Source organism: Ceraceosorus guamensis (genome assembly GCF_003144195.1).
Source record: "Ceraceosorus guamensis strain MCA 4658 unplaced genomic scaffold IE81scaffold_18, whole genome shotgun sequence".
NCBI classification, from domain to species: Eukaryota; Fungi; Basidiomycota; class Exobasidiomycetes; order Ceraceosorales; family Ceraceosoraceae; genus Ceraceosorus; species Ceraceosorus guamensis.
This window is the reverse complement of record NW_020290013.1, coordinates 254252-278990: the sequence shown is the minus strand read 5'-3', so window position 1 is coordinate 278990 and position 24739 is coordinate 254252. Positions and strand designations below refer to the sequence as shown.

Here is a 24739-nt window from a genome sequence, read left to right as displayed (position 1 = left end):
CTGCATGCTCATGTCCCTCGTCGTGAATACCTTCCACGCATCACCAAGCGCCACTCAGCATTCTTCTCGATACCTTCTTCGACCGCCACCGACTGCAAACTCTCCACGAGTCTGTCAAGAGTCCTTGTGCTGGCACTCGCGCTCTGGCCAGGATTGCTCCCTGATCCCATACTTCTCGGTGCCCATCCACTCCTCGCACGGCCATCACATTAAGCAAGCAACTCATCGCTCAAGTACAGCACCCTCAGTAGTAGTACAGCACACCATGGTGAAGGTGACGCCCACCAAGAAAGGTCATGGCGGGGCCACCAAGCCTGGATCCAAACATACTGGCGGAAAGGGCGTCAAGTTTGTAAAGTGAGTGAGCGTGTGTGAGCGTGTGTGAGCGTGTGTGAGCGTCGTTGCAGAGGTGCAGAGGGAAGCGGTGTATCTGGCACAACCATGCACGACACCCTTTGCCTTTCTTGTGCGGATTAATCTGACCCCTCTTCTACTGTCCGCTTCTCTCTTCGTCTTAGGGGCGAGAATTTCTACCGAGATGCCAAGCAAGCCAAACGCGTCAAGCTGCTGTCGAAGAACGGCATCGCTTCCAAGCCCATCCGCGATGCAGCAGGCAATGTGACCCAAGCGCAAGAGTTCCAGTCTTCAGATGCCACACCTGGTCGTGTTCAGCCTGATCGTCGGTGGTTTGGCAATACGCGGGTCATCTCGCAAGACGCCTTGGACCATTTCAGGACCGCGCTCGGATCTCGGGTGGACGATCCTTACTCTGTGCTGCTCAGGAGGAACAAGCTGCCCATGTCGCTGCTGCAGGACGCCAAGAATGGCAAAGCCCCTAGGCTCACCGCTGTCGAGAGCTTCGAGGAGACATTTGGTCCCAACTCGAAGCGCAAGCGACCTCGATTGGATCCGGGCAATTCGGGAAGCTTCGCAGAGCTGGCACAAGCTTCGGAGAAGGCAGGCCTGGAGGCAGAGGAAAAGGAGGAGCTGCAAAAGTTCAAAGCCGGAGGTCATCACCTGGTGCAAGATGGAGCAGAGATTGGCATGGCGCAGTCGAGCCAGGCCTCGCCTACCGGTCTTGTTGGTGAGAGTGCAGGCGCTAGCGGCAGCAGGGTCATCGATCCGACTTCGCTGCAAGAAGAGCCTTACAGCATGACTGTCACGCGAGGCAGAAGCGAGCCAATCTACAGCAAGGGTCAGAGTCGAAGGATCTGGGCAGAGCTTTACAAGGTCATCGACTCGAGTGATGTGGTCATCCACGTGCTCGATGTGAGGGATCCCATGGGTACCAAGTGCAAGAGCGTCATCAAGCACATCAAGGAGGAGAAGCCGCACAAGCATTTGGTGTTCCTGCTAAACAAGGTGGATCTCGTGCCTACTTGGGTGACTGTGAGTGATGCGCCAGCTGCCACTTTCCATGTTAGCAATCTCCCATTCGCCCCACAATCAAGTCAAGACTTGCGCCAGATCAGTGGTGCAAGAGCTGTTACGAATGTGGAAGAGCAACGTCTTCAAGCTCGAGTCCGTCTCATCGTCGTTCCCGGTGTCTTTTCGCAACGGGGATGAAATAACCCAAGGTTGAGCGTCGGATCGTTCATCGTCTGCTGCATACTGCGCGGACGAGAGCAATTTTGCGTCTTGTCCTTCCCTGGCGCGCAAGACACCTAGTGGGCTGGACCACACGGGAGCGGCCTCACGTTTCAAGTCCCCTCCCGCCATTGGGGGCTCGGCGTGCGGGAGATTTGTGACTCCTTAAGACGAACCCTTGGAAGAGTTGAGACATGCTCACTTTCAAGCATGCGCTCGTAGTTCTGGGGGGCACATCTTCCTCGTGTTGCAAAGCGTGGTGGTCTGAGCGGGCGAATCGCGCGCTTACCGTATTTCTATCTCTGCTCCTCGTCTCGTCGCTCGACTTGTAGGCACGCTGGGTGAAAGTCCTGTCCAAGGAATACCCCACACTCGCATTCCATGCCTCTATCAACAACTCCTTCGGAAAGGGCGCCCTCATCCAGCTGCTCCGACAGTTCTCCCAGCTGCACTCCGACCGGAAGCAGATTTCCATCGGAATGATTGGATATCCGAACGTTGGCAAGAGCAGCATCATCAACACCCTCAAGAAGAAGAAGGTGTGCAACGTCGCGCCGATTCCTGGAGAGACAAAGGTCTGGCAGTACGTCACTCTCACCCGCCGGATCTATCTGGTCGACTGTCCGGGTATTGTTCCTGTGGGAGCTGCAGATTCGGAGACCAACACAGTCCTCAAGGGGGTCGTTCGAGTGGAAAACTTGGAGACGCCAGCCGAGCACATACAAGCGCTGCTCACGCGTGTCAAGCCAGACTACCTCAGACGAACGTACGGTCTAGAGCAGTGGTCCAATCATGAGGATTTCCTGGCGCAGCTTGCGAAGAAGATGGGCAAATTGTTGAAAGGTGGCGATGCTGATCTCGAAACGGCGGCGAAGATGGTGCTGAATGACTGGATCCGGGGCAAAATTCCGTTCTTCGTTGCCCCTCCATTGCCTGCTTTCAAGGAGAAGAAGCCGGCGCTGACCACTCTCGGAGCCCCAGCTGAGACCGCCGCGTCGAAAGCGCAAGACGGCGAGGATGTGGGCCTTGTTGCCAAGAAGAAGATCATCAAGGGCGTCGATCAGCCGATCAGAGCTATCGCTGTCGTGAATAAGTTTAGCAAGGCTGACGCACAAGGTGGTCTACCGGAAGACTTCGAGCCGGATCATGACGCTGAAGTGGCACCCGGCATGGACGAAGACGGAGCGGAAGAGGATATCGCTTCGGGTGACAGTGAGGACGATGGGGAGGAGGAGCAGGAGGACGAAGACGATGATGAGACGCTGGAAGGTCTGAAATGGGAAGATGTGTTTGGCGGTACCTCTGGCATGGACTCGCGATCTGCGTTTGCGGAAGAGGACGGCGAGGCAGCCTTGGCCCCGTCAGAAGGCGGCTCCGACTCGGACGTCAGCAGGTCTTACTCGGGCTCCGAAGCTGAATTCCATTCGTTAGCCGGAACGAGCAACACCAGCGCACCAGTCATCTCCTCTATTGTAGCAGGCAAACGCAAGGCTTCCGATGACTTGGACGAGGAGGTGGACAACTCCAAGAAGTCGAGGCGAGCTGCGGAGGCGAAGGCCAAGGAAGCTCGGGTGAAGACGAGCAAGCAGAAGACGGAGAACTTCTACACGCATGCCAATGTCAAGAACAAGAATAGAAAGAAGGCAAGTGGATCGGAAGATGCGTCGGCTTCTGCAGGACCCAAGAAGAAGGAAAGAGGAAGCAGAGTAGGCGCGAATGGTAGAATGGCCAGAACCACCAAGGCGAAGATCGCTCGAAAGAAGAAGTAGTCCAGTGGTCGCATCTTTTCTGCTGTGCTTGCGTCTACAGATCCTCTCCCTTCGGCAACACCATCATTGCAATCCACAATTCGCAATTCGCATTCACCGAGATTCGTCTCGAGCACGTCACTTTGCTGTCAGATCCTCCTGCTGCGCAAAGTCGCGAATTGAACAACCAATGGTACGCAGTTCGAGGCGGTGCAAGTCGTTCATCTAGTCTGGTCTCGGCGCGCGATCCGATGGCTATTGCGAGTGTCAGGTCGCTGACTTGTTGGGTATAATTGCGGGTCACTGTAAACGTGGCAGGGTCGCCGACGAAGTGAGGTGGACGATCTGAAAGGTGACGCTGGAGGCTACGCTCGTGAGGGAGACAGGACGGAGTCAACTTCTTCGCGCCGAGTCCTTCGTCGGCAGCAGCGAGAAGTTCGGAATCAAAAGGGCTGACAAAGTTGCGATTGACCGCTTTAGATGGCATCTTCGCACCTAAGCTACTGGCGTGTGAAACCTCGGCTTGTCCAGCTGCGAAGGCTGAAAGACTCCTTCAGCACCAAGGCATGAAATCCACGATGTCGAGCACGCGGCGCACACGTAGGTGCTTGTCAAGCCAGAGTGCCAAATGCAATGGGCAGTGTGACAGTGGCGATGTGATCGTCAGACAATGCACGGCTCGCGTTGGGACCGGTTCATCGACTGCGCTCAGTAGGCAGTGATCGACTTGATCAAGATGACAGGGTCGTGACTTGATGTAATGCCACGCAAGCGCGGCAATCTCCTCGTCAATTGTCTCCGTCTCTTTTGAAAGTCGGTCGAGCTCGACTGGCTGTTCCACAAGCGACTGATCACCTTCGCGAGAAGCAGCACTCAGGACGTCGAAGGTGTGGGGAACCGGGAAGGGGTGCTCTGCACCAGTGAGAAAGTCGATGACGTGCGCGGGCGCAGACCTCGATGCTGCGAGTCTGACGGCACAAAGTCTGACGACAGCGTGCTCTGCGCGACCGATCTGGACCTCATCCTCGCCATCGTGCCACAAGGTGCCAGGGTGTTGACCATCGACCTCCTCCGTGCCCCGAAAGTCGACGTCCAGGTCGACGAGACTTGGCAAAATCGAGGCGTTGCTAAAAAGGCTCTCCAGCACTTCCACCCTGTTGAGCGCGAGCCGGATTGCAGCGGCAGTCTTTGCGGACTTCAGAGCCTCTACCATGATGGGCACCTGGCCTGGCTTGTCCACGCATGCCAGGATGTGAATTTCCTTGAGCATGGCAAAAGATGGCCAGCTGATACACCGCAGAAAGGACCAATCGAGCACCAGAGTCTGCAAAGCTGGCAGCTCAAGGAGTGGCATTGCTCCAATGGCCTCATCTGACAATGTGGGCACTGAAGTGGAGCTGTCAGAGTTGTCGGCAACTTTGAGGACCAACGTGTGCAGATTCTTGAAAGCCAAGTCTCCAAGCGCTGGTCCTTCGGAGGAGATCCATTGTGTAGAGAAAAGCGGCTTCATGAACAGGACACTCAGCGCACCAGCGCTGCTGGCCAATGGTTGCAAGACTTGCCAGAGATGCTCCACGTGTCTTGCGCTCTCTGCTCTCACGCACACGTTGAGCAGGCGCTTGCTGATGTCATGGCTGACGACAAGTGCCAACCAGTTGTTTGTCCCACCAAATACGTCCGTGGTCTCATCGTCCGTGGCCACCAGACTGTCAAGCCCGTACCTCGTCGCGCTAAGGTCTGGCCTCAAAGTAGCGATGTGACCATGCCAGCGCGATGCGTAGGCCCTCAGCCCTGCAGCATGAAGGCTGGTCGGCTCCGTGTAAAACAAACGCTGGAGACTCGCATCGCCTGATCGCGCTCGCATTGCATCGAGAGAATGCCGCCCAAGTGGGCATTTCTGAAGCCGCGAGTCCTCAAAATCCAGGGTGACAGGCTGGACTTTGGCTGTGCAGCTTTGTGGGCGAGGCTCTGACCACCCCGTCCAGCCAGCAACGCTCAAAGCCCTCCGCTGATTTCCTGCCGAGATGGAAACGTGCTGCCAGAGGCACGTGGTGCTCGCGACCTGGTGCCAAAAACGGTTGCAGCAAGCAACTTCGCACAGGAATGTCGTAGGCAATTGCTGCAAGATCTGCAAAAGTATTTCCGACTGGTTCACGAGATCGAGACTGTCTGTCAGTGGGATGTACTCCACCTGCGTTGGTTGAGCTATGGACTGACCGGCAGATTGGTGATGGGTCCACCATCAAGCTGGCCTCGCAGAGCGAGCAGCAAAGCTGACACCGTGCTATCCTCGCTGGCCAATGCTGCGTCTTCAACCTGCGCTAGATGGTGTCGAGACACGAGAGGATCTTGTGCGCCAAGTAGGGCACGCATAAGCTGCTTCAGGCACTACGAGCACGGAGATAATGTGAGCATCTTGCTTCAGAAGAAGCCTCGTCTCAGAGCTGGGCTGCACTCACCTCCGCGTCGTCTGGCCTGGCTCGAACAGCGTTAGCGGCAAAGCGGACAGCCTCCTTGATGCTCAGATTGTATGTCGGGCTGTAGCCCTTCTGGAGGATCTTGCTCCACAAGCAAAGTGACTGTGCTGCCCACCTCAGATTGAGGTCGTCCGGTCGCCCGTTGTGAACGAGGGTGCGAGGTCCAGCCCAAGGCATTGCCAGCTTCAGAGCGTAGCACAAGTCCGCTGTCCGTACCCAACCATCCCCGCGAGCTCTGCGGTTGCTCTCCCTAGGCGATATACACTCGCATTGCACTATGTACTGCAAGACCTGCTTGGCCGTTGCTAGCAACACTCTGCTCTTAGCGAGAAGAGACTCTGCATCGGTCGTCTCGCTTGTCCCTGCGGATTCCGAGGAGATATCCGCCTGCACCACTGGAAGCTCGTCATCGAAACGGAAACCTTTGCTCCAGTATGCTCGACTGCTTGTCTGTTCTCGCACTCAGAAGCTTGGCCACAGAGGGCTGAGCTCACAATGCGCTCCACGTGTGCTCGATCTTTCTTTGAAAGCGGTTGTCAGTGCTGAAACGTTGTCTTGACCAGGTTCAGCAGGCGTGGCGTGATCGCTCTGATAGCCGACGAGTTGTGATAGCGGACTACCGCGGCCCGTAAGGTCGGAAGGCGAGGACATGGCGACGAAACGTTGTGGTGGAGGGTGAGGGTGGAAACTTTCGCTCAAATATGCTCAACTACTTGTCTGTTCCTGCACCCAGAAGCTTGGCCACAGCAGGCTGAGCTCACAAGGTGCTCCATGTGTGCCCAATCTTTCTTCAAAAAAGGTTGTCAGTGCTGAACAGTGGTCTGGGCCATGTTCAGCAGGCAAGGAGTGATTGCTCTGATAGCCAACAAGTTGTAACAGCGGACTAGCGCAACCCATTGGGTCGGAAGACAAAGACATGACAAAGAGGGTTGTGGTGGAGGGCAAGGGTGAGGGTGAGGGTGAGGGGGAGGGTGAGGTGGAGGGTGAGGGTGAGGGTGAGGGTGAGGGTGAGGGTGAGGGTGAGGGTGAGGGTGAGGGTGAGGGTGAGGGTGAGGGCGGTTGGAGCGCAAGGATGAGTTGGGTGTTGGAGCTCGATCCTCCACCATCCTGGAGCCGCCACGTCGACTGCGACTGGAGGGAAGAGCGTATAAACGAGGTGGCAGCCGACCGACTACTGACTCACAGACAATTAGCGTATAGGGCCGACCTGAAGCTGACATCCGAGAGCGGGCAGCATGCCTGCAAGCATTAATTTGTGTGCCGTTGCTATCACCTTTTCAAGCAATGACAAGTATGGTCGGACTTTCGTCATCCTTGTCGTGGCCAGAATCACACTCGTTAGCCCTTCACAGGACTACAAACAGGGAACCCACGTCACAGAGAACGGTCAGCTGTCCTTTCGATACTCGCAGCGAAGCTTGCTATACTCGCTTCAACTTCAGCCCGATGACTTGAGATTGCCGCTTTGGCAAAGCACAGTGCATCATCTATGGCAATGTTGTGTGCTTTGCTGTAGCCATTTTGAGTGATTCAAGTCTCCAGGCAGACGGCCTGAGCAGCCCACTCCAGGTTGAGGTTGTCTGGTTGCTCTTCGTGCACAAGCAGGCAAGCCCCACTCCAGGGCATGGCAATTTTGCGGCAATAGTCCAGCTCTGCTGTTGGTAGCCATTGATGCTTAGGCAATATGTAGTTGGCTTCCCTCGGAGGTCTGCATTCATGCTCGACTAGATGTGTCAAGACTTGTCTGGCACGCAGGAGTGCAGCGCTGGAATGGGAAACCCAGTGCTCAGCGCTTCCAGGCCCGAACTTTCCTTGGTGTCCGTATTCTGGTTCTCAGTGACTGAAGCGCCGACGAGATAAGAACCTTACCATGTCGCTTGATGTCCAGCGTGGGCATTAAGACTTGCCGCGTCGATCCACGATGAGTTTGGATGTATGTAAAGCTCTGATGGGAGTCCAACCCTGCAAGGGCGGCTTCTTCGCTGCGGTGAGCCTGTGCTGAACAATTGCACGCGTCCGTTCATGCCCACAAGCCCATGCACTGCGCGTGAAGTCTATTGCTTTTGATCGCATCAGGACGTATAGACTCACAATCGAGCTCACCCAAACACCTGTGCGCATGGCAGAACGATCATTTCTCCATCAGCGCGACCCACCCAGATTAGACCTGGCTTTCAGGATGCCAACGCAGAACCTCATTACCCTCAAAGTGAATACCTGAAGTCTTTTTGATGCAAGGAGCATTGGTACCATGTGGACTGCCAGCAAGACCATCAATGATATCCTGCATTCCCTCATCTTTGATTGTACACTCCCAATCATAGCTGTGGTGGAACAAGACACAGGTCATCATGATCCAGCAATGTACTCACTTCAACATGTCCAGCTGAAGCCAGTGCTAGAGGGATCAGTCTCAGAAGCAGCACAAGACAGAGTGAAGCACTGCAAGTTGAGCTGGAAGGCAAAGCACAAGACTTAGCAGCACCATGACTTGGGATTGTCCCAATATGGGAAGGACCTGAACATATCCACAGACTCCAAAGCTCCCTTGCATGTCACCAGGCACTAGCACTGCTGCATGTGTCTTGCCATGAAGCTCCAAATCTGATCACCTAAAGGCACTCATTCTTTATGGAGTGGTTACCCTCATATGTTGTCAGATCCCTTGCAAGCATGCCCTTCTTTGCACCTTGTATGCTGTTGCTTTGCAGCTCTACTGCTTGCACTGCTATTACTGATATACAGTCCACAAACCCCTGCCTCCATGCCACACCTGGAATTTGCTCAGAGAGACTACTAACCACATACCTCCCTGCTTGCCTCTCTAGAGGGCCCTCCCCAAGCAGGTCCTTTAAGAAATGGCTGAACCAAGCAAATGGGACATAAGGACCATTCCGCAACCCCAGCTTGTTGTTTCTCCTTTGCCATCTTGCACCACTAATCCTCTCTCCTTCATTTGAGAGCATCATCAACTTGGCCTAGCCTCATCACCATAGAACCCCAACCACAAAAATTGCCAACAAGAGAAGATGAGGACCACCAAGCCTCATTGTATCATCTTGCGTCTTGCCCGCGGAATTGCCAAGCAGCGCAAGGCCGCTCGCAGAAGATGAGGACCACCAAACCTCATTGTATCATCTTGCGGGCAAGCTCGCAGAAGATGAGGACCACCAAACCTCATCGTATCATCTTGCACCTTGCCTGCAAGATGAGGACCACCAAACCTCATCGTATCATCTTGCGCCTTGCCCGCAAGATGAGGACCACCAAATCTCATCGTATCATCTTGCGTCTTGCCCGCGGAATCGCTGAGCAGCGCGAGGCCGCTCGCCCGCAAGTGAGTAATAAGTCATGGAGTTTCATTGGGTCTGAGTTGCGCGTGCGTGACAAGCTGTATTGAGATCTGACACTCTTTGCTTCCTTCTTGCTGCTTCAACCATCGCGATGTTCCCAACAGGCAACCACCCCCTCGTCCATCCAAGCCGTTAGCGCCACGCAGCACGACGCTCTCTTCGCCATGCTCGAAGAGGAGGAGCGCCAAGAGGAGGCCCGCATGGCCAAAATAGCGATGAAGATTGCGGTAAATATCCTGATGTCTGTGAGTCTCATCGAGCTCGTGCTCGATTGTTTCCCTGTTGTTCTCGGTTGTCTCTTTGACTGACCATCATCTCTGCTTTGAATGTCCAGCCTTCCAAACGCTTGCTCAAGGAGGGTAATGACAACGACGACAACGATGACAATGATGATGATGATGAGGAGGTGGCCGAAGAGGCCGAAGAGCAGGAGGTGGCCAAAGAGCAGGAGGTGGCCAAGGAGGAGGTGGTGGTGGCCAAGGAGGAGGAGGTGGCCGAAGAGCAGGAGGTGGCCAAAGAGCAGGAGGTGGCCAAGGAGGAGGAGGTGGCTGAGGAGGAGGGGGAGGCCAAGGAGGCCAAGAAGGCCAAGGAGGAGGTGGTGGCCAAGGAGGTCAAGGAGGAGGGGGAGAAGAAGGGTACCAATGATGATGAGGAGGATGATGATGACAATGAGGAGGAGGGGGAGGCCAAGGAGGAGGAGGTGGCCAAGGAAGCCAAGGCGGAGGAGGAGGTGGCCAAGGAGGAGGGGAAGGAGAAGGATACCAATGATGATGAGGAGGAGGATGATGATGATGAGGAGGAGGAGTAGGGGTGAGCTGACAAGCTACTGTGATCTCGATTGTTCTGTTGAGATAGCTTCATCATCTTCAACTCTTGACTCTTACCACACAACATAGAAACTCAACCCCAGGGCCTCTCTCAAGATGCCCGTGCACTCAAAGCTAAAGCCCACCGGCAATGCGGTACACCTACCCGTACGCGTCGCGAAATTCTTCCAACAAGCAGAAAAGAGCATAGGCAGTGACCATCCACTTGCTCGTTGCCAGCTCGAGCACGTCAAGAACAAACTTACAAAGCTCCTCGTCTACAAGAAAGAAGCAAAGCATTTCCACGCATGCAAGGACAACTCTTTGCCCCCCTTTGTTTGCTGACAGTGTCCAGACACTTGCAGTTCAGTCAAAGTCTACAAGCAAGAAGGGAACTGGCTTTGGCCCTCCAGGTGAGCCAGCATGCAAAGCTTGCTGCGCTCATCGACAGTTGTACATGCTCAGTTTGAACTGTCATCTTGCGCGCATGCAGGCTCTGCTCTGCAGGCCTGATTTGGAAGTTGGAGCGTCTGGGCACTGCGACCGGCTAGGGAGCTCAATTACAGTCATACAAAGATGTGTCTGCTTCCTCTGACCCACTCCAAGTCACCTTTTGCTCTTCAATCAAAGGCTGCAGCCTAACAATAAATACTGAATGTGAATGTCACCCTCAAGGAGTGGTGTTCTAAGGCCACGTCAATACTTGTTGTTGCTTGAGGCATGGTGAGCCCAGTCTGTGTGCGCTGCTATAGCTGATGCTGATTGTTGAGCGCAACCAAGTGCTTGCGTGTGCGCGCGTCAGCACTCTACGTACATATATACTTCTGTTGAGAGATTCGGCATTCTTCAGCTCTTACCAGTTACCACATCCTTTCGAAGCTCGTCACTACTAGAGCTCGTCGCCGCACTCAAGAGTACGTCACAACTACGATCTTGACCCCATTTGCGCCATCAAGATGCCGACGGCACGCTCGGTTCCTGTGCCTCGCGCTGTCCCAAAAGTTGACGTCAACGCGGTTAACTTTCCCATTTGCGTGCGAACCTTCTTTGCAGAAGGTGAAAAATCAGCTCAAGGCAACGCTACTGCTCTGCGCCAATTGGCCTACATGAAGAGCGAATATCGCAAGCTGTATGCATTCAAGAGGGCCTCGAAGCTCGCTCACCAAAAGGAGCTTCAAAAAGTTTTCGACCAAGCTGTGAGTACTGTCGCGCCTATGCCCTACAGGGATGATGTGGTTCATTGTCAAGATGTGTTCTGTACATGTACATGATAGGCATGAGGCGCGCTCGCGACAGTACCACTAAACTTCTAGCGCATAGAGCTCGCACTGACTTAACCTTCCATTCGATTGCAGATCGTTGTGATCGAGAAAACCCTTGACGTCAACAAGCGCAAATACATGCGCATCTACCCTACCATGGACGTCCTCGAACAGAAGCGTCACTTCGCCCACCTGGTTCAAGAGATGGAGGTGAGCAACTGTGCCCCATGCAGTGACGTCGTACCAAGCGCTGACTCAATAAGAGAACACAGTCCTTCAATGCACACGTAAAGGCAGTCGGCATTGCAAAGCTCCCAAAGAACGCTTTCAAAGACCACGACAACGACGGCGACTACAACAACGGATGCAACAAGCATGGCAATCCATTGCCTTTCGCTCGTCTCAATCGCAACATGGCGCCAAACCTGAGTTTGTTGTGGTCGTCATTTGCGAGCTTGCTTGCTGACGCCGCATCTGGTGAGTTGCTCTTGTTGCGCACACGTATCGGTACATGCATGAGAAGCTCTCTTCACGCCCCTTCGTTCGTTGCTGACGGTGTTCAAACCCTTGCAGGTCCGTTGACGTCCAAGGTGGGATCTGAATCTGGTGAGTTGCGGTTGTTGCGCACACGTACCGGTACATGCATGAGCGTTCGCTGACGGTGTCCAAACACTTCCAGGTCCGTCGACGTCCAAGGTGGGGACTAAATCTGGTGAGTCGCAGTTGCTGCGCACACGTATTGGTACATACATGCGAGGACAACTCTTTGCGTCCCTTCGTTCGCTGACGGTGCCCAAACACTCTGACTTGCAGGTACAACAAAGTCTTTTGCGAGGAAGGCCCGCTTTGGCAAAGCTTGAAGTCGGAGCGCACATTGCCGACTCACACCACTCTTTCCAAGCTCTATTCTTTCACATCTTGCAACTTTCAGAGAGCTTTGCTCGCAAACCTTGGATAGACATCTTTCACAGTTCGCAACCTTCACTCTGACTTGCAGGTCTGACAAAGTCTTTCGCGAGGAAGGCCCGCTTTGGCAAAGCTTGAAGTCGGAGCGCACATTGCCAACCCACACCACCCTTTCTGAGCTATGTTCTTTCACACTTCGCAACTTTAAGTTTGCTTGCAAAGCTTGGATAGACGTCTTTCACAGTTTGCAACCTTCAGTTTGCTCGCAAAGCTTGGATAGACAAAGTCAAAATTGCAAGCGGTGACGGTATAAAAAAAATGTTTGCGTGACTGGTTTGTAACGCTGCCCAACAAGTTTGCACGGTACGCAAGAATCCAGAGAAACGGGTGTAGAAACTATGCGATGCGAGTAAGAGAGACGCTGTAAAGATTGACGCGAGAGACGGGGCTCCTTCTGTTCCCAGATTTGTCGCACAGCATTTGGTAGTTCAGAGGGAGAGGGTCGAGCTTGCTGTTGTGGACGTACGTACCGCTCAGCTCGAGCTGACCGTTCTGATTGTTGGCAGCAAAGTACTTTTCCGTAGCCGCAATCTGCTGATTCAGACCCATCGCCTTGAAGAAGCAGCCGGGATCGGTAAGGCCGCCGCTGTTAATTGCGTTGGTTGCATCAAAACTCTGAATGTCGCACTTTGTCACCAGCTTGTACGTCGCTCCGCCCACCAATCCACTGACGTATTGCGTCACTTCCGGCACTCCTCCGTTATTGTACCCGGAGAAATAGGCATGGCCACCATCAGGGCTGGGCTGCACACCGGCACCATTGCTGCTGAGTGTCACCCAGTTGTCGGAGGTGGTGAAGAAGGGATTCTTGATGAGGTTCGTCGAGGAGCTGGAAGTAGCCGGCGTGGTGGGTCGTATGGTTTCTGCGCCGCTGCCTTCGTACTGCAGACGAGCGTTGTCGAACAAGATGGTAGCGCTCTCAACGCCCTTCCCGCACGAAAACGCAACGCCCATCTGATTGGGCGCCGCCGGAGGAGGTGGGTCGCTTCCTATGAGAGATGCTGGACCAATATTGAGGAGCTCGTATCGATTGTACTGAGCAGAATTGAAGGTGTAGTACTGGCACAAGTTGCCGTTCATCGTGGCGAGTTCTCCAGTGGTGGACACGACGCACAACTCGATGTTGCACTGGTAGTCGCGCGGGCGGCAAGTTCGACCGCATGCAGAAGCTGGCTTGTCCTTCTTGTCGGTGACACGGTACCATATCCAGGCAGCGTAGGGCAGCGTCCCAGAAGGTGGGTTCCCGGCAATGTCCAGGCCGATGCTCGAGTCATCACCGCTGTCGCCAGAGGGCTGAGAGATCATTCGACTGCAAAATTCAGAGCGAGATCGTCAGTCCCTATCGTGCCAAGAGATGTCAAGACGCCCTGCCCAACTCACGCTGCCCAACCGCCGCTGCGAGCGAGGGGGGTCTGGATGAAAGAGACGCGAGCGGGGTTGCCACTGCGATACCAGCCCCCACCACCGTTCTCGAAGCCGGCTCCAGCACCCAGCAGGTTCTCGTGCTGCTCTTTGCGGGCGACGGTCGCAAGTGGGGCTACTGATCCGTCGACGGGTTTGCCGGTACGATCGGTGTACGCGAACTGAATATCCTTGATGTTGACCGTGGCCGAAGAGTCCGTGATGCAGTGGACGATCATGTCGACACGAGAAATTGTCCCGTCATTGGGCGGTGCGACGACGTAGCTGACCTTGCCGACAGCAAAGGCCGAAGCGCCAACCATGGTCTTTCTAATTCTGAAGCTGTTAGATTCTCCCCGATTGGTCAGCGCATAGATGTCGCATCCAAGGTGCTCCTCGTCCTGACTCAGTATAGCACCCGGCAGCACCTGGTATTAGAAAGTGAATTGGATAGTGTACGAATTGTAAGTTTGACGCTTGCTCAGCTCGCCGCGCTTCTGAGTTCCTGCAGACGCGGGTATATCCCTGCCGAAAGATGCGTCCTGATCGGCGGCGGCGGCTTGTACCGACTTGTCACCGTTGACGTCGGTGCATGACTACCTTGACGGCACCCGTGGATGTCCACACTCCGAGGCCGTTCGAGAAGTCATCCAGGCGGGTGACGTGAGCAGGCACAGGCTTGAGCGTGGAGCCGCCGCCACCTCCGCTCGGCGGGGTGGTGGAAGAAGCGGCGCATTTACCCGCGGTACAGATGTTGCTTGCGCAGCCGATCTGCAGACATTCAAAGAGCGATGCGGAGTAGCAAGGAGATGAGCGGGCGCAGAAACAAGACAAACGTCAGATGCTCCACTCACGTTCTTGTAGCAGGCCTCGCCTACGGCAGCTTTGGCAGCGCACTTGGAATTGCCGCAGTAGCCGGAAGCGCAGGAAGCGGAAGCCTTGCAACTCTCGCCGACAGAGCCGAGGCATTTGCCAGCCTTGAGGTCGCAGCTCTTCGACTTGCAACCAACGTTCTTGTAGCAAGCACCTCCCACGCCTTGAATGGTAGCGCACTTGCTCTTGCTGCAATATAGATTCGTCTTGCACTGTCCCGAAGTCGAGCACTTTTTGCCCTTGCTGAGCGTGCCGCCTGCGGTAAGCACTTTGACTTGACGCTCGTTCAGCAGCGCATCTGCGTCCGTCAAGCTAGATGGCGCTGCACTGACTGCGGAGAGTGGTGTGGCCAGGGCCAGGAGAGCGCAAAAAGGAGCAAAGCGCATCGTGAAAAGGTCTGGAGGGTGGAGATGCTGTGGGAGAGCTTGAGGGGAGCGAGTCAGTCAACGAAGAGTGCCGCCCATCATGGCTAAGCTTTATACTTTCGAAGGACACGCCATTCTGAAGTGCCTCGAAGGCCCGCCCAGGCGCCATCGTGACTGCTGGTTGCTGTATGCTGTATTTCAGTGCGAGATGTCGCTGGTAGCGCAGGCAAGAGCCAAGGACAGCGAGAGCAGTGGGGGTCTAGGCGCGTCTCAGCCACCGTTTGTTGCGCACCGGGAAGCAGACCTTCGTGTGCGCATATGGTGTGGCATTTCGGACGCGGGGATCAGCAACGCCGAGGATACCGATCTCGTGGGAAAGCTGTATAGCGATACGAGCATGCAAGCAAGCAAGCCGGGCCCATGATCTTGATGCAAAGGTGATGATTGTGGGGGTCATCGGGAAAGGAAGCCTGGCCTCTCCTGTGTCCCAATTTCCGGCTTGTGCAGCAAGGATGCGCGTGAGGAGACGTACCCAACGCGTCAGCCAGGAGCAGCACAACACCTACGCGTGGTATCAGACATCAACACCTCACGCAGGGACGCGACGCGTGCATCAGATGAGATGCATGCATGCACCCGCAGGAAGCGCGTGTGATGTGTGGCTTTCGCGATCGAGCTAGCTATAGCATCATGCAGCAAACAAAGCTGATGCGCGCCTAATCGATCCTTCAGCATCATCAGCTAGCTACGGCAGACACATTCACGGTTGCGGTAGGTACCGGTATACATTCGTGCTTCATACAGCGAGATCTCCATTATTTCGCCATTCACCATGCACCGGTTGATCGTGGTACAAGGTGATGCAGCATCACTCATACGTGTCTTGGCCCCTCGCGGGCGTTCCAGTGGATCTCCTCTAGGCGCTCCGCAGTGCAGCTTCCCAGATCAGTGAGTAGCACATCGGGAGCCTTCGCGTCGTATACCCCGAGCAGACTCAACCTATTTCCGTGTCCAGGGATCAAAAGCTTCCCTCTCGAGTACAGAAGCGTGCACGAAATCTTTAGGGCTTGGCCACGAATTGCAACGCCCGGTGTGGAGGCGCGTGGCCTGTCATGCCTCCTAAATTCCACTGCGTGTTCTGCCCAGGAGCTACTCTTCCTACTCTGAATGTACTCTGTACCGCTGGATTGGAAGCTTGCACTTGAATGGTCTTGCACAAGGAACCGGCTTTTGGTACCTCTTATGTACCTGCCGCGGGAGCCTCAGGGTGGCTGAGGGGTCTGAGCGGAGCTGAGCTGTTCGATGCATGCATGCACGCTGCATCGGATGGTGTGTGATGAGCGTGGTGAGCCCACGGGGAAAGCAAGACCGTAGATGCGTCCCAAAAGCTCGGGCTGCACGCGTGCATTCACCACGGCTCCTCGACAAGCTCCCAGCTCCAGCTCCAATGGACACGGATCGTGATTCACAGCAGCTGTCCGCGCCTTGAGATGCTTTCATGAACAACATGTCTACTCAAAAGCAAATATCGTGAAGCGTGGACGCTAGAGTGTTGCCTTTGCCGCCGCTTAGGCCACCGTCCCCCTGCTGTTGCAACACGGGTGTCGTTCCATCAGAGCGCGCGTGGCTTGCAGCTCGCATCTATTCTTCAATCACGAATAGCATGCTCAGCTTGCTTCTCGATCGCGCTGCACAACAATCAAGCGCAAGGCATACGTGCATCTCGATGCTGCAGGCAGCGGTCTGGGTGTTAGCTTCAATCATAGACGCAAGAGCTGCGGTGCCGAATCCAGACTTTAGCTTCACCTCACTCGCCACACAGCCGGCGATCGGACAGATAACCTATCAAGGTGGGCTCACTCGGCATCATCGGACCGAATGGCGAGGAGCTCAAACGATCACCTTACCGCACCTGCGGCTGTGAGAGCTCCAGCCGTCTGATCTAGCATCTCGTACAATGGCGAGACCGCGAGTTTCTACTGGAAAGCTCAGGGTTGTATTTATGTATAGATGCGCAGTATGAGACACGCCGCGGAGCCATGGTCGTTAAGAATGGTACATTCGAAGGCGTAGCGAGTTGCGAGCTGCAACGCAGCAGACCGCTGCAAATTCGTTCGATCGGAGGATTGATAAGCGTAGCGTAGCAATGCCCCATTGTGAGGCACGGGGCGACCAAAGGTCTCTTACTCCCAGTCGTCATCGGCCCAGATTGCAGTCTTTGGCACCGCACCATCAACGCTAGACATGTACGCTCTGTTCATGGTGGTGGAATTCAGGGCAAAGGCGATCGTCCCATCCGTATCCACTCCAATGAACCCTCCAACCCCTCCAACATCTCCTAGCGCATCGACCGTCTTCCGCGTAGCCACGCTCAGCGGCTCGTTCAAGAATTGCGCGCGATGGGCAAGGTGAGAGGCGGCGCTTATTCGAAGAAAGTAATCGCCGTCTCCCGTGCCGGAAACCGCAAGTCCTCGACGACGCTGCAAAGTGCCGTTGGAAGAAACAAGCGTAGGCGTCGGGCTGGGCTGCGATGAGCGGGACTTTTCGCTAGAAGCAGTGGAGGGAGCGGAAGGAGAGCGTTCCAAGTCTTCTTCAATCTCGATGCTGCGACAGCAGAACAGGCGCCGAACCATCGCGGCCCAGCTGCCTTTCGAGGTCTCCCCAGAGCTGTCCGAGCTTGCGCATTGAGACGTCTCGCTACTGGCCCGCATACCAAGCTGGAAATTGTCGCTTGGAGAAACCTCGGCTGATGCTTGCACCGCCCACTCCTCTGCCCAGAATCCGGCACCGGGCGTTGGCGTATCTCCAATGCGGCCTTGCATTTTGTTCGTCTTTCCGCCCGTAGAGGTAGCACACGCTACCGTCCCGTGCGAGTCGAGAGCCACGGCTCCCACTGTGCCTTGCGGCAATGAAGCAGGGTCGAAATCATCTTCGTCAGTCTCCATGCTCGACCTCGGCTGATGCTCGCGTAGGGATGCATCATCGTGAATCGACATTGATGGGGTCTCGGGCCCCGCGCTCGAGCCCGACGACTCGAATGAGGACCTCTTGCAGCTCTGTGTGTCCGAAGATCGGTATAGCGATGGTGTCTGCTCAGAGTAAGACGGCGGAGGGAATTCGTGGTGTCGCTCTCTTTCGCTGTCCGCACGCAAGCTAGAAATGTCAACCTCCTGCTGATGCTCTGCGAGATATGACAGATCATCAGAGAGCCCCAGCCCCCGTCTGTGCTCGAGCCACCTCCTCCGAGTCCAAAAGTACGAGAGAGGAGCAGGTCGGGAACCATGAAGCTTGAAGCCGAGCACCTCTGCTTCCGAAGACGAAAGGTACGGATGAGGAACTTGGGCAGGATTGAGATAGAGCGCTCTGACCAGTTGAATTGGATTTCGAGCATGGCGCAAGAGCGTAGCTGACATGCAGCGCCGATGTGGTGGGATCGATTGTGAAGGGAGCGGAAGAATGGCTGCGTCTCCCATTGGAGCGGAGGAGCGAAGGGTGCTAGCTTCCTTTTCATCTTGGGAGAAGGTCGTGTCGGTGGTGTGAGGTGGTCTGGAGGTCATGACTGAGGCCAAGGATTCGGTCAGCATATGCTCGATAGCCAAGCAGCTTCACCTACACAACTCACTGCTCGCTTCCATCTCGATGTTGCCGTGCGCATTGAAGACGGCGCCTCTGCCAGCATTGAAGTTTTCGTCATCCTCCATCGCCGAGACTGCAGCCGTGACAGCGTCCAGGGCCGAGCCGCCTCTTTCCAGCACCGCATAACCTTTGGCGAGCGCGAGACGCATGCCCTGTCTATACGCCGCCTCATCCCGACTGCTCGGAGATGCGTTGCCTGCACCGCCGTGAATGACCAGGGTGATGGGCGGTCTGGTATTGTCGGGCGCATGAGGGCGATCAGGCTGGCTGGCCTTGGTATGACCTTGCTGGGGAAGTAGCATTTTCGTAGACAGTCCTCTTCTAGAATCGCAGCAGGTACTTGTGAAAGGCGGGACACTCGATGCAGGAATGCTTCTCGTTGGAGAGGCGATCGAGCCGTCAGCCGAGATCAACAGCTGCGGAGTACGACGCAATCGATACAGCACGTCGCAGCAAAGTCGGAACAGCGATCAGGCACTGGGTGTCGCCGATGAGGCGTCTTGACTTCTGATGACTCTATCGGCGTTGCGAGGTTGTATTCAGGTACGGCGAAAGGAGTGCAGCAGGAGAGGGCATCTGCGGAGGAACGCGTGACGGAGGTGGATTGGGTGCGGCTTGGGGGACACTGCTTGTGCCCTGGAGCCAAGACCGACAGCTCCCAAGGAGCTGTTGGCTGCGTTCTGAGGGCCGGCAGAAAGGAGAGGCGCGAGCGGAGCGCTAAAAGCGTGAAAGCCAGAGGGAATAAATGGACGCATTGGAGGGAGGGTGTCGTGGGAGGCCAAGATTGCGATTCGCGCGCACGATGGCTCCCCATGGCATGCCTGCTGCAGTCGTGAGTACCGGAGTGTGCTCGCACTCAGCAGCAGTCGTGATGGGTGAGGGGCCGCTGCTGCTGCGCACTTTTGATGCGTCACCGCCACGCCGCCCCTCTCGTGCGATACGCAGGCGCGTGCGCACAGACCCTCCCGCGGAAATGCGAAAGGAAGGACCGGGCCGCGCAGATGCCACTGAGCCGATGCCGAAGTGCACACATGCAGGTACAAAGCAACAATGCGTCGCTCCATCACTCTCATCTCCATCACATCACTCCTGGACTTCATCTCATACTTTTCGCTCGCACGCGCATCGTCTAAGGACTACGCAGGATTGGGTCAGCAGCGATCATGGCGAGAACAGATCTGACCATTCTCGGCGCTTCCGGCTTCACTGGCAAATTGTGAGTCGCACCCCGATGACTCCTTGCAAGCGCAGCGAAGGCAGACAGATCCTCACTCATGGCCACACTCATGTCCCAGTGTCGTTGGCGAAGTCGCTTCTCGACCGCCTGTTCCCGCACAACAGCTGACTTGGACGCTGGCAGGACGCAACAAGGCTCGACTGGAAAAGGTTTTGGCAGAGTATGCAGGGCAGATCGAAGCGACTGGGCTGGCCAAGCCCAACCTCGTCATCGTCGACACGTCAGACGAGGATGCGCTGGAAGAGTTGGCAAAGGGCACAAAGCGTGAGTTGAAGAGTGAGCGCAGCTTGCATGCGTGTCATGGAGCTGACGTCAGCCGCTGCTACACCTCTTCTCGCTCTCGCGCAGTGATCCTCAATTGCGTTGGACCCTACGCAAAGTATGGACCGCCTGTGGTGCGCGCCACCATTCGAGCGTCGCGCCAATTGAAAGCGCAAGGGCAGAACGCTACCGACTATGCGGATCTGAGTGGGGAGCCGGGCTTCATCGAGGATGTGAGCGTGATCTGTGTGCTTGCGCGCTTTCGCAGCAGGTCATTGCATGCTGACACTCGCTACCTCACCAATGCAGATGGTCCTCAAATATCACGCCGAGGCGGAGGAAGTCGGATCAACGCTGGTACCTGCTTCCGCCTTCGATTCTGTGCCTTCGGATATGGCCGTGGAGGTGTGCAAGCAGGAGCTCATCAGGCGTAACGCTGTGCCCGCATCGGTCGAGATGTTCTTTGCCCTCAACACCGGCGGTTTGGTACCTGGCGGGTGAGTTTGCTGTGCCAACAAGCTGGCGAGTTTATCATTCAGTGAGCGCTGAATTGTCTCACACCCCTTTGTCATCGTGCCGCTGCAGAAACTTCGGAACGTATGCCTCTGCAGTCAATGGCTTCGCCTCACGCGATACGCTCATACGCACGCGCAAAGCGCTGTACGATAGGCCCGCAAAGGGCGACAGGCCGGCCTCGACTGGATTGCTGCCGACTCCCAAACCTCAAGCCAAGCAGCTCGGCTTCCCTAAGCGAGGAGGCATCCTCAAATGGGCGAGCGAAGTCAACGCATATCTAATACCTTTTATCTTTGCAGATCCCGCAGGTGAGCCCGCGTGCGATCGAGCTGGTGTCACTCAGAGAGCTGCAAACTGATTCACGTATCCATTCCACTGCCAGTCGTGCGCCTCACGCAGAGCTTGCAGTACAAACAAGCAAAGCAGAATGGTGCATCTGCAAACAATCCCAGCTTGACGCCCATCATCTTCAAAGCCTGGGTCGAAGTGCCTTCTCTGCGCATCCTGCTCACCCTCTTCTTCTACGGCGCCCTCTTCACCCTCTTTGCAAAGTTCGAAGCGGGCCGCAACATCCTGCTCCAGCATCCGAAACTATTCAGCGGTGGCGTCTTTTCCAAAGAGGTGAGCACGGCGACAGGTCGATGAGCATTGTGAAGTGGCATCAAGATCGGGGCTGATCGAGAGCTCCGAATTGCTTCTCCGCACTGCGCAGGGACCTAGCAAAGAGCAAATCGACGCATCGAGCTTCACCAGCACCTTTGTGGCTCGCGGACACTCTCATGAAGTGCTCAAGGGGACAAAGGGGAATGCTGGACCAGATGTCAAACTCAGTGCGTTCCGCTGTGTCGCTGGCGTTTTCATATGTCCTGCGCAACATCGCTGACCGCTTCAAGCTGTTCGTGATGCCCTACTCTGCCTTGCACGAGCAGCGGTCAAGGTGACTGGACCCGAAGTCGGTTACGTGGCGACTCCCATACTCTTTGTGCTAGTTGCAAAGATTATGCTGAATCAACGCGACAAAGTCAGTCCTTGCGTCGCGAAAGGCCGACACTCATGCAGGTGCTGATGCTGACTGATACCAAACTGATGCAGGTCCACAAGGGCGTACTGACTCCCGCAGCCGCCTTCAAGGACACTTCGCTGGTGGACGAAATCAGCAAGGATGGTCGTGTGAGGTTCCGCGTGATCGAAAATTAGGTCCGAAGGGCGCGACCACCTTGGCCGATCTGTCACTTGGCTTCCGAGAACGACTCGACCTTCGACGCCCCTGTCAATACTTGTAGTCAATCACCGATCTGACCTCAATCAGATAGCAGCTTGTCCACTTTGCTGCCACTCAGTCTCGGCATCGCCTCGAAACGTCTTGGAATTGCAATGCGATCGGTGCATACCAGCAAAATTTCTACACTAAGAAGCTGCTGGCCTTTAGTACGCGGGGTCGTCGACTGACCCTCAGAGGTGCGGGCGAATCATGGTGAGTTTGGCGGCGTCCATAGTGCCAAAACATCGTGACTAGAAAGGCCGAAATGCACGCGTCAGCATCGCCACCGGTCCAATGCTTGCCGCTTTCGCTTCTTCGCACTCACCCCATTTCTCGAATCAGAGCAGCTTTGAGCGCATTATCTCGATCCTCTCTAGTCTGTCTAAACTCCTCGCCCAGTTCGGTGGCGACCTTGTTCAGTTGCGCATTGTGTTGCCTCGCAATTCTTAATTTGGCCTTTTCGACCAGATAACGTCTGCGGGAGTATGCGCTCGCCTCGATCGTACTGCCGCTCGCGCTCGTGTCGCCGTTGTCGGCCGTGGGCGGAGCAGATTTTGAGCTGGACCTCCTTCCTGCTCGTTTGCCATCCTCGTTCAAGTCCAGCGTATCGCCAGCTGCCGGCCCCAAGCTCGGAACGCTCTTCTTTCGCCGACTTGACGAGCCTTGCGCTCGCTCACCTTCCCACCTCTCGCGAGCTCGCTTGATCCACTCCCGCCTAGCAGTCGTAAGCGTGGGGTCCATGTCCGCTTCCCAAATCTCCTCTTCAAACACCAAGAAATCCGCATCGCCGGGCTGTGTCGTAGGGTCCACTTTTCGCCTTTTGATGCCTAGATCTTCGTCTGTCAGTCCGGTCGAGGAGGAGGAAGGAGCTAGCCAGCGGGACTCGTACGTTTCGGGAATGCCATCGCTATCGCTCCACTCATCCGCTGCCGGCGCCGCCTCTTGACCTGTCTCCTCCACCCCAGCACCAGCACCACCGGCAGATTCATCGGGATCTTCTTCTTGCTTGACTAGCCCTGATACGCTGGCATTCGCTGCTCGCGTCTCTGCCAGCTTCGCCGCTCGCCCGGTTTGCGGCACCATGTCGTGATGCACTCTCATGTGCTTGTGCAGCGCATCAGAGCGAGTAAAGGACTTGTCGCACTCTGTGGTCACAGAAAGCAGCAAATCTGAGTCAGCTTGCCCTCTGATGAGAGATGTACTCTGCTGCGACAGCTTACCTAGAGATGGGCACACGAACGGCTTCTCCCCCGTGTGAGATCGAATGTGGGAGATGAGAGCGAAACGGCTGGTCTGCGCTTTGCCTCTACGTCCACAGCCGATCCATTCGCACGCATACTTGTTCTTGTTGATACCGATGTGCGCTGCAGGCGCGATAGGGAGCGGTTGCCGGGAATGAAGAGGTCAGCGGAACAGGAATGCAGAGGTCACATCTATCTCGATGTGGATGAATCAGAAAGTTTCGCTCCAGTCCATCGTCCGTCGCCCGAGTACCCAAAGCCGCCGCACCCCTGCGCTGCATTCGCGCCCTCTGCCTTTAAACGCAGCGCCACCAAATGTACCGCACTCACTATTGTGTATGTGCTCCACGAACGGCACCAAACTGTGGAAAGTCTCTCCGCATCCTTGCCAATTGCACTTCGCCTCTCCCTCATCCTGCGCTCCGCCTCTGCCATCCTCATCCTCTTCGCCATCGGAAGTGGAAGAGTGTCTCTGACGCGAAGCATTCATTCCCTGCGCTGATGCTTTTGCCTCGATGGTCGATCCTCCATGCACGCCCGCTACCACTCCATGATCCCTGCATCGCCTATCATGCTCCTCATCCTCCGACGTGCTCACGTCCGAGTAGATTTCCATGGGCGGAGCAGCAGCACCAGGAGCACCGGATACCGCGTCTGATGATGGGGCATCCACCGCATCTCTCGTAGGAGACGCTTGGCCGCCGCCGGTGGTCTTGGTTTTGGTTTGGGTTTTGGTATTGTTGGACAGCGAATTGATGGTGGGCTTTGAACGAGATGATGCACCTATGACATCAGCCGTCGCATCTCGAGCCGCTTCTTGCGCCTCTCTTCGCGCATCTCGCACTTCCCTCTGCACCTTTGTGAGGCGAGGCATGGTGATGCTGTGGGTGCAGTGCGAATGGGAGCGGCCGCTGCTGCCAAGATGTGGAAGCGGTGAAGGATGCGTGCGTTTGCTGGTCAGTCGAGCGTTGCGTAAAGGAAAAGCTTGGCAGAGCCAACCACGCGCGCCAGCAATCCAGGTAAGCTCTGTCGAGGCAGGTGGCAATCAGAATGATAGGCACTGCACGTGCTGAAGCTTACACGTTGGGAAAAGGTCAGACTGGTCGATGCTAGAAGCGTGCAGGCCTGCTGGTGGTGTGAGCAGTCGCCGTCGCGCACTCATCAGACTCAATTCCATCTCGCGGCGCGTGGAGCAGCGTGTGCGAGGCTGCGATGCGCGGAGTTCCATCAGCGAATGGCGTGCATGCAAGCTTCCTCCACGCGCAGGCAGCACATGGAGCGCAGCGAGACCGGCGCACGCGACATCCTTCGAGGCTTCGAGTCAAAGTCACGAGTGAAGCATATATCGCCCAGCGTAGTCCTTAGTGGGGTGTGTGTTGGAATGGGAGAGCGCACGACCAGAGCAGCCTCGAGACGCGAGTCCATATTCGAAGCTGGAGTGGGACAAGTCGAGCGCGTGGAGCGCGAAGCAACACTCTTCGTGAAGGTAGGCCTCTGGCACAACGCAACAGCAATTTTGGAACGATCGGCAGGCCATGACCTCGACTGTTACTTCGTCAAGCCTCTTCGACGCTAATGTGTCAGCGCTTGCAGAACGCAGGGACTATTTGAAAAGCGCTGCTATCTCAGCTGAGCCTACCGCGAAGCGCGTCGTGGGACAAGCGTGCGAGCCTCATTGGGCAGTTGCATGCTAGAGCGCGCAATGCCTCAGGCTCGATGGGGCGGTCTCCGCAGCCCAGAGTAGCGATC

At 55.8% G+C, this 24739-nt stretch overlaps 12 protein-coding genes across 12 annotated transcripts; 6 read left to right on the top strand and 6 right to left on the bottom strand.

The window, feature by feature from the left end:
- The first annotated feature begins 19 nt into the window (after window positions 1-19).
- On the top strand, window positions 20-3820 carry IE81DRAFT_322288 (NGP1NT-domain-containing protein). The gene is made up of 3 exons (XM_025513588.1): window positions 20-357; window positions 519-1389; window positions 1920-3820. Exons 1-3 carry the CDS (start codon window positions 266-268, stop codon window positions 3354-3356), a joined length of 2400 nt encoding a protein of 799 aa, XP_025370799.1. The 5' UTR covers window positions 20-265; the 3' UTR covers window positions 3357-3820.
- IE81DRAFT_72883 (hypothetical protein) lies at window positions 3623-6131 on the bottom strand. The gene is made up of 3 exons (XM_025517578.1): window positions 5795-6131; window positions 5553-5723; window positions 3623-5481 (listed from the first exon to the last, which is right to left on the bottom strand). The coding sequence occupies exons 1-3, from the start codon at window positions 5987-5989 to the stop codon at window positions 3889-3891; spliced, it is 1959 nt and encodes a 652-aa protein (XP_025370798.1). The 5' UTR covers window positions 5990-6131; the 3' UTR covers window positions 3623-3888.
- IE81DRAFT_322287 (hypothetical protein) lies at window positions 5795-6413 on the top strand. Its single transcript, XM_025513587.1, has one exon. The coding sequence runs from the start codon at window positions 6090-6092 to the stop codon at window positions 6369-6371; it is 282 nt and encodes a 93-aa protein (XP_025370797.1). The 5' UTR covers window positions 5795-6089; the 3' UTR covers window positions 6372-6413.
- Window positions 6414-7185: 772 nt separating this feature from the next.
- On the bottom strand, window positions 7186-8740 carry IE81DRAFT_354514 (hypothetical protein; the record flags this gene model as incomplete). Its single annotated transcript, XM_025516661.1, has 8 exons — window positions 7186-7623; window positions 7682-7805; window positions 7904-7923; window positions 8030-8136; window positions 8185-8210; window positions 8298-8416; window positions 8457-8585; window positions 8614-8740. 8 exons carry the CDS (start codon window positions 8738-8740, stop codon window positions 7343-7345), a joined length of 933 nt encoding a protein of 310 aa, XP_025370796.1. The 3' UTR covers window positions 7186-7342.
- A 280-nt stretch (window positions 8741-9020) lies between these two features.
- Window positions 9021-9973, top strand: IE81DRAFT_346433 (hypothetical protein; the record flags this gene model as incomplete). The annotated part of the gene is made up of 3 exons (XM_025516043.1): window positions 9021-9149; window positions 9270-9410; window positions 9500-9973. The coding sequence occupies 3 exons, from the start codon at window positions 9021-9023 to the stop codon at window positions 9971-9973; spliced, it is 744 nt and encodes a 247-aa protein (XP_025370795.1).
- A 954-nt stretch (window positions 9974-10927) lies between these two features.
- On the top strand, window positions 10928-12093 carry IE81DRAFT_346432 (hypothetical protein; the record flags this gene model as incomplete). The annotated part of the gene is made up of 6 exons (XM_025516042.1): window positions 10928-11167; window positions 11327-11443; window positions 11506-11710; window positions 11807-11839; window positions 11913-11945; window positions 12047-12093. The coding sequence occupies 6 exons, from the start codon at window positions 10928-10930 to the stop codon at window positions 12091-12093; spliced, it is 675 nt and encodes a 224-aa protein (XP_025370794.1).
- Window positions 12094-12410: 317 nt separating this feature from the next.
- Window positions 12411-14048, bottom strand: IE81DRAFT_72875 (hypothetical protein). The gene is made up of 2 exons (XM_025517577.1): window positions 13580-14048; window positions 12411-13508 (listed from the first exon to the last, which is right to left on the bottom strand). Exons 1-2 carry the CDS (start codon window positions 13921-13923, stop codon window positions 12536-12538), a joined length of 1317 nt encoding a protein of 438 aa, XP_025370793.1. The 5' UTR covers window positions 13924-14048; the 3' UTR covers window positions 12411-12535.
- On the bottom strand, window positions 14049-15068 carry IE81DRAFT_72874 (hypothetical protein). Its single transcript, XM_025517576.1, has 2 exons — window positions 14455-15068; window positions 14049-14371 (listed from the first exon to the last, which is right to left on the bottom strand). Exons 1-2 carry the CDS (start codon window positions 14857-14859, stop codon window positions 14174-14176), a joined length of 603 nt encoding a protein of 200 aa, XP_025370792.1. The 5' UTR covers window positions 14860-15068; the 3' UTR covers window positions 14049-14173.
- Window positions 15069-16420: 1352 nt separating this feature from the next.
- IE81DRAFT_72842 (hypothetical protein) lies at window positions 16421-16801 on the top strand. Its single transcript, XM_025517575.1, has one exon. It carries the CDS (start codon window positions 16502-16504, stop codon window positions 16760-16762), a length of 261 nt encoding a protein of 86 aa, XP_025370791.1. The 5' UTR covers window positions 16421-16501; the 3' UTR covers window positions 16763-16801.
- Window positions 16802-17021: 220 nt separating this feature from the next.
- IE81DRAFT_288523 (N-terminal nucleophile aminohydrolase) lies at window positions 17022-18776 on the bottom strand (the record flags this gene model as incomplete). Its single annotated transcript, XM_025511768.1, has 4 exons — window positions 17022-17363; window positions 17598-17777; window positions 18006-18298; window positions 18452-18776. 4 exons carry the CDS (start codon window positions 18774-18776, stop codon window positions 17022-17024), a joined length of 1140 nt encoding a protein of 379 aa, XP_025370790.1.
- A 762-nt stretch (window positions 18777-19538) lies between these two features.
- On the top strand, window positions 19539-21720 carry IE81DRAFT_322284 (hypothetical protein). The gene is made up of 9 exons (XM_025513586.1): window positions 19539-19690; window positions 19770-19975; window positions 20060-20205; window positions 20282-20469; window positions 20558-20796; window positions 20871-21109; window positions 21201-21318; window positions 21418-21509; window positions 21581-21720. The coding sequence occupies exons 1-9, from the start codon at window positions 19638-19640 to the stop codon at window positions 21683-21685; spliced, it is 1386 nt and encodes a 461-aa protein (XP_025370789.1). The 5' UTR covers window positions 19539-19637; the 3' UTR covers window positions 21686-21720.
- Window positions 21721-21791: 71 nt separating this feature from the next.
- IE81DRAFT_322283 (hypothetical protein) lies at window positions 21792-24117 on the bottom strand. Its single transcript, XM_025513585.1, has 4 exons — window positions 23321-24117; window positions 22970-23113; window positions 22075-22894; window positions 21792-22000 (listed from the first exon to the last, which is right to left on the bottom strand). Exons 1-4 carry the CDS (start codon window positions 23862-23864, stop codon window positions 21958-21960), a joined length of 1551 nt encoding a protein of 516 aa, XP_025370788.1. The 5' UTR covers window positions 23865-24117; the 3' UTR covers window positions 21792-21957.
- Between the last annotated feature and the right edge of the window lie 622 nt (window positions 24118-24739).